Source organism: Myxocyprinus asiaticus, chromosome 7 (genome assembly GCF_019703515.2).
Source record: "Myxocyprinus asiaticus isolate MX2 ecotype Aquarium Trade chromosome 7, UBuf_Myxa_2, whole genome shotgun sequence".
Lineage (NCBI taxonomy): Eukaryota > Metazoa > Chordata > Actinopteri > Cypriniformes > Catostomidae > Myxocyprinus > Myxocyprinus asiaticus.
In genome coordinates, this window is record NC_059350.1 from 30,691,504 (window position 1) to 30,698,678 (window position 7,175).

General features: G+C 39.3%; 1 protein-coding gene across 4 annotated transcripts in view; it reads left to right on the plus strand.

Annotated features, from left to right (window-relative positions):
* LOC127443691 (F-box/WD repeat-containing protein 7) overlaps positions 1-6,858 on the plus strand; it is a 252,595-nt gene extending 245,737 nt beyond the window's left edge. For all 4 annotated transcript variants that reach the window (XM_051702481.1, XM_051702480.1, XM_051702479.1 and 1 more), the window contains 4 exons: positions 139-320; positions 1,316-1,541; positions 2,800-3,010; positions 4,534-6,858. In XM_051702481.1, the coding sequence (XP_051558441.1) occupies positions 139-320; positions 1,316-1,541; positions 2,800-3,010; positions 4,534-4,802 (888 nt within the window). In that variant the 3' untranslated portion in view covers positions 4,803-6,858. The remainder of the gene's footprint in view (positions 1-138; positions 321-1,315; positions 1,542-2,799; positions 3,011-4,533) is intronic.
* Positions 6,859-7,175: the final 317 nt, after the last annotated feature.

Below are 7,175 nucleotides of genomic sequence, written 5' to 3' on the forward strand. Positions count from 1 at the left end.
TGTTGTCTGCTCCTTCAGTACTACATTGAAAACATGTGGTATTGCACACATTCTGAGTCCAGTCTTGTTTCCTAGAACTGTTGATGCAAATCTCTCTCTCTCTCTCTCTCTCTCTCTCTCTCTCTCTTTTTGGTGTAGTGTTTGCGGACATTAGTGGGCCACACAGGTGGTGTCTGGTCCTCTCAAATGAGAGACAACATCATTATCAGTGGTTCCACAGACCGAACGCTGAAGGTCTGGAATGCAGAGACGGGAGAATGTATCCACACGCTGTACGGTCATACCTCAACAGTGCGCTGTATGCACCTGCATGAAAAAAGGTAACCATAAACCACATCAGTTCTCCAATTTGGCACTTAACATCTATTCCATACATCCTGATTCATACAGATTACTCAGCTGTTAATATACAAGCCCTTTACATTACTTATATTCCTATGCCATTACTTAAATATTTCGTCATATTTCATGTTTTGTGACCTTTGTTGTTCTGTGTGTTCATTGTATGATGTGCTACAAAATAAGTCTGATCTCTGAACAAATCATGTAAATGATCGGTTTTGGATAAATGACAATGCATTAGTTTATTTACTTTTAAGCAAAGTATTATATATTATATAATACTTCTTAGATTATAATTCCTTTCAATAGAAGCATACAATACATGATTGTGTGCTATTTAAACCGCACATTTCTCATCTGGTTTCAGCTTTACATATTAACCATGCAAAGATGATCCACAGAATACTCTGGTATAAATTGTAAGGTCTTTGCTGCTTTGTAAAAGAACACAAATGCTTGCATGCCACTATTCTCAGTGTTTTCAATGCCTCAGGGGTAGTTTGTGTGCATATTTTCCCTTTGTATTGTGCTTGATTGCTTATTTTGTGCAGTGACTTCAGGCTTTCAGGCTTCGTTCAACACAAACAACAGTAGATTTTTTTGTTACTCTTTGTCTTACCAGCACCCATTTTAATGCTCAATTTCCCCCAAAAAAGTACATTTATTAAATCTTTGTCCTAGGGCAATGGTTTGTTTTATTTAAAAATGTATTTTTTCCGCCTTGATTTATGTACAGATACAAGTAAATACAACTTTTGAAGGTACAAGCAATGCTTGATGTGTCAGGCTGTTGAATTGTGCCATGAATAAATTCTGTCCTCCTTTCAGTTGAAAAAGGACTAATATTAAAGGGACTTTATCATGTTAAATATTCTAATGTAAGCACACTCCTTGGAGGTTTGTCTGTTTAAAAGATAAACGTGTTTTTATAGTGTTGTTTAGTTTTTGATTGTTGTTTTTTTTCTTCTCTCAGGGTGGTGAGCGGTTCTCGGGATGCCACACTGCGGGTTTGGGATATCGAGACGGGTCAGTGTTTGCACGTGCTCATGGGTCATGTTGCAGCCGTGCGCTGCGTACAGTATGATGGTCGTAGGGTGGTCAGCGGGGCCTATGACTTCATGGTGAAAGTGTGGGACCCTGAAACCGAGACTTGCCTACACACACTCCAGGGTCACACCAATAGAGTGTACTCGCTACAGGTGAACATACACATTTACCAACTCATGACACACATGCCTAACTAATGCTCAATCACTTCAACTGCCTCTCTGAGGGCCCAATGATAACTGCATGTTCTTAGTTCTTTATCGCAAGAAAAAGAGTCAAGCCACTTTACCTTTTTTAGATCTGCTCTAAGAAAATGTACAATATGTGTGTCTGAAAGCTTTGATGATTTTAGAAATCTTTCAACCCAACCGTCACTCATTTCTCAGAACATGGGTTAAAAGGGTATTTGACCCAAACAGCAGCACTATTAAAGTGTCTGTTCCAGTGTCACAAATAACTTTTCTATTAAGGGACAATATTTGCCCCTGTACTTGTTTATTATAGCCATTTTTTCAAATGTATGACCTTTAGATCATATCTTTTAACCATATAAAATATACTATGTCATCCTTTCTGCTCAAGTACATCACTTAAGTGAGTTCATTCAAATAAAATCTAAATCTGAATAATTACACTGTAACCTGTCAGTTGAAATCAACATCAACTAATTTTTCCTATAATCTGTATAATTAATCCTAGAAGAGAATATTAAGAAATAAATTAGATGTTTTGCCCCCACATATTAAATGTAAAGGGCATTTTTGTCACTTTTGGTAATTTCTGACCCTGTTCTATTCTCTTGAAAAGCTTTCATAACCCCTCCCACTGCTTGGAGTGCAGTTTACCTTAGCTATGTATCCTCAGTGACTCTATCTAATCTTGAGTGCTTTCAGGTGTAACGGCACATGCAACACCCTGTAAGGTGTCTTCAGCTAATGTGTCATACTCAGTCACTTTTAGTTACTTTTGAGTCTATCTTGGACACACCCCTCACAGCCAATAAGAACTTTTTGTTTTGCCAGATAGAGTTTTGTGCCTCTTTTGATAACTGGCACAGACTCAGAACTGTGGGACACAGCATTTGGGCTGTAGTCTGTACTAAACAACATTTGTCCTTATTTGTTCATTTAGCCATAATTTTGTTAAGAGCCTTGCTGTAATTACACTAGAGAAGTTTAATCAAATATAGTGATTTTAATGCAATAACAAGGAAATAGAACATAACTGCAGCTTGTGCTGGATCTCATTGTAAAAATTAATCCAATCCCTTCCATACGCTATATAGTTTCAATCAAATTGTTCTTGGGTTTATCTTATTTGAAGAGTAAGCCAAGTGACTATGCTGTGTTAGCCAACAGTCATATATCATGGATTAATTACTGAATAATGATGTATCCGCTCTTTCCACAGTTTGACGGCATCCACGTGGTGAGCGGTTCGTTGGACACGTCGATTCGAGTGTGGGATGTAGAGACAGGAAACTGTATTCACACACTCACAGGTCATCAGTCTCTCACCAGCGGCATGGAGCTCAAAGATAATATCCTGGTCTCTGGAAATGCAGACTCCACCGTCAAGATCTGGGACATCAAAACGGGCCAGTGCCTACAGACACTGCAAGGTGAGAGGGATCGATTGAGCTCAACTCAGTCAAAGGCTCTAGCTCATCAAATTATAATCAGGCTTTTTGTTTTGTGCCTAAATTTGTCAAAAAAGGTTACATTTCCAATTTAAAGATCTTAAATGAATATCTTGTGTCCTTGAAGAACTTACAGCTTAAAGGCGCGGTCACATTTACCTTCGTACGGTGAAATTCCGGGGGCGAAATATATTCATTTAGTGTGGAGTTCAAGTTTGGTGAATTTTGACAGGCAAATTCGAGTTTTGAACAATAGGAAGTTGCTTGGTTTGGCAGTGACCTCTATGCGGGTGGTGCATCGTACAATGCGACACTGAATATTCACAGTTGAAAAGAGTATAATTTTAGCTGCAAGCTTCTTTTTAACTTCACTCTCCCAGAGTATAAAGTGCAGCATTAAAAAAAAAAAAAAAAAAGCTTCTTGGCAATTTGTTTTTTGCTGGTTTCACACATGCTCAAAATCCACCCACGCCACCTTCACCCCGTGGAATTTGTAAATGTGACCTTTTAAAAAACATAATTTTATCTTGCAGTCTTCAAGCGTAAAGTGACATTTTTCAAGCACCTCACAGTTGTTTGTGTTTCCAAAGAGATATTTTTTATAATCCCCAGCCTCTCTTGGCATCTTGAGAGCTTTAATCTATTGGAAGATGAGGGATAGAATACATTATGAAAGGAATTGGGGGGGTAGGGCTCTTGATTGGTGAGCCTGGGGGTGGGGGAGAGGGGATTTTACAGTTTGTAGGTCATTTAATTAGATCATTGAGCATTTCTTGTTATCACCTATGACTCTTGTTTGACATTATACACACAACACACAAAAAACACACATTTGACCCCAGACAAGATGTTCAACTGAAAGGCAGAGCTTTGAAGTGTGATCATTAAAGAAAAAAGGACTATTGTGGCACTCTGTGTCTAGCGTGCGTGTGTGTATAGTGTCTTGCACATTAATAGAGAGGGGCCGTCTTATTTACATTCAGACTGTTGACTTTAGCGATCTGCTAATGGGTATTCATTAATGAATTCATGTTTCATGTTTAGTTTGCATTCACTCATGAGCTTCAGAGTCTGTTTTCTTATCTAGATTTGATAATGCTGTGGGGTTTTTTCTTCAGTATTTGACACTGCAGATAGATCATGATAGGTGCTGTTAATAGCTAACCATACTCTACTGTCTTTGTCTGCAGTGTTAATAGGAGCCAGTATATACTTTCTATCCCTCACTCTATGTTGATAACAGACTAAGCACATTTCTTGCTTGGGTCTTTCAGAAAGGCTGGCTGAATTCAATACCTCAAGGGCATACAATCAAAGTAATTTATCCCACAGTATTTTCTGTAACCATAGTTACATGTTCTCTCCTCACATTCTCTGCCATGACAAGTTGCTGCAGTTCAATGTCCTGTCGCTGTCCATTGGCGCTTTGTGTTGCAGTGCATCTGAAGAGTTACTCCATCTGGAATGTCAATATGTAACATATCTTTTTCTTTCTTCTTTTTCAGGTCCCCACAAGCACCAGAGTGCAGTGACATGCCTGCAGTTCAACAAGAATTTTGTCATCACCAGCTCTGATGACGGTACGGTGAAGTTGTGGGACCTGCGGACGGGCGAGTTCATCCGTAACTTGGTGACACTGGAGAGCGGCGGCAGTGGTGGCGTGGTCTGGCGCATTCGCGCCTCAAATACCAAACTCGTCTGTGCGGTGGGCAGCCGTAATGGCACGGAGGAAACCAAGCTCCTAGTGCTGGACTTTGACGTGGACATGAAGTGAGCCAAGCGAAGGGGGTAAACTGAGGGGACTCTATGTTTGGAAATGGGGAGAGGCGGAGTAACCTGCCTTGGGTCTCTTTGATGAGCCCCATGCCAGGACCTATTGCTCACTTCATTGTATCTCCACCTCCCTGATAAGTTGTCGACAACATCTCACCCTGTCGTGCCATGCCGTGTTAATGGCATACTCCCTACGACTGCAGCCACAGTTCTGTTCACCTTCAGAAAGGGGGGGTGGGGGCAGATGCTCATGCACCACAGCATTCTGGGAAGGGGAGGAAACTGACTAGAATGTCTTCAGAAGACAGGATTGAGCTTGCAAGGTGACCTTGCACAGTGACTTAACTCAAGCCTGACTGAAACTCACACCCAGATGTACAAACATTTTTTTGATCAAAACAAGTCAACACTGTATACATGAGACCCTAATGCGACATGGAGTGCTAAATAGTGTATACAAAAAGTACAAATTAAATTTTAATGGAGAATGATATGAAAAGAGCTTTGTACTGTGGGAGTAATTAGAAAGAGAGAGACAAAGGAAGCCAGTTTTGTCAGTCCTCATCAACCTCAGCACACGCCAAATATCCCTTTCTTCCTCATGCGTTGTTGTTTTTTTTTGGGGGGGGGGGGGAGTTTCGTTGTTTTTGCTTCGTTGGTTTTCACATCAACAGCTGTGAAATCAAGTTTTATGCGTTCTTTTCAAGTACTGCATTTTATTTTCACTTCTGCCTACTGTTGCAAACAACAAGTCTCAGTATTAAGCTAAACCAACTCTGCTGTTTCCCACATTTTGGGGGTTTTATTTTGTAATTTTTTTTTTTTCTTTTTTTTTTACTCCATAAGCAGCGCCTCTCCGGATTCTGGGATGACCTGCTTTCCTTATTTTTTTTTTCAACCAGTCTGATCTTGTTAGTTCATCAGTGCTGGCGCTCTATGGGAAATGGGAATTGTTGTCCCATATATTCCTGGGAATATGTATCCCCCACTCTTTCCCAGTACTGTCCATCCCAGTGGCCAAACTGGATTTTATGCTGCTAGACACACGGAAAAATAAGATGGAACTTTAACTGGCTGTGACGTTTTAGTCCCAGACTAAATTCGAAAAAAGTTACTTGTAGAGTTTGAACTTGTAAAAATGATACAAACATACACACCAACAAAAGCAAGATATTGACAGCTTCTCTTTTTTTGCCACTGAGACTTGAGCCAAATGTGCCTCTACGAGGCGTAGAGGAGGGAGAATGTCTGAAAAAGAGACGAGTTTGCCAGCTAAGATTAAATGATGGACGAGTAAAATCTATTTTGCATTTGCGAGCATGACTGAGTGTGTGTGCGGGTGTGTGTCTGAGCAAATTGTTCACACATTCCTTGGGACAAAAGCTCTGCCAGCCTGTTCTGTGTGGAAATGTATGCTTTGACAAAAAAGAATTCAGTTCTTGTTTTTAATTTGTTAAAAAATGAGATTGTTGGAACCAACGTAAAGTTACAGATGTAAAGAACATTGTCAAGTTCATGCAGAAAAAAAGGTGGTCTTAGTGTACAGAAATTGACATCTGATTACGTTGTAAGTGCTAGAGCTAACCTGGTCTCCATTGGTGATGCTCTCATGGTTTCTTTGAATGGTAAAGCGATTCATAGATAAACATGACGTAACCTCATCAGTAGCCAAACAATGCGTCTCATCCTCCAAGTCACACAACTCAAGCTGAACTGTGAAAGTGGTTTAACACTGTATATTAAAAACAATCTTGTTCTTTCTCCTCCAACCCCCCCCCCCCCTTTTTCCCCCTGTTTAATTTATGATCTGGTTTGAGAAATCAGATGTTGGATTTGTTTTATTTTTTCAGTTATGTAACTGCCTGGCATAACAGACAGATAAAAAAAAGAAACCTTAAAGGGATTGTGTATTTGTTTAATTCATTTAGAATTTTTATTTTCTTATAACTTAAGTGCAATAAAATGTGGTTTTTCTTTTTTCATTTCAAGAATTTTGTTGTCTGTGTTCCTCACTGTGTGAAAGTGTTATGTGTCCAATAAAACTACAGATTATTCTGCCTAAGAAAAAAGCATTTTCCAATTATGGTGCTTATTGGTTAGTGTGATATAATTTAAAAGACAAAATAGCTCATCTTCTTGTATCATCTAGACAGGATGATGTCACTTCTGCTTTCATACATGTCTCTTATTATAGCCCCAGACACAGTAGCTAAACTGCAGTGTGTCATGCAGAATTGAATGAGTGAAAAGGTGGTGAAAAAAAACAAAACAAAAAAAAACAACTGCTTATATCTCAAGGGTAGATAGGTAATCTTTTTAAACCAGTCAGTGTTTGTTCCTCATATTCTTTACAATATATTTCAACATTTTAAAG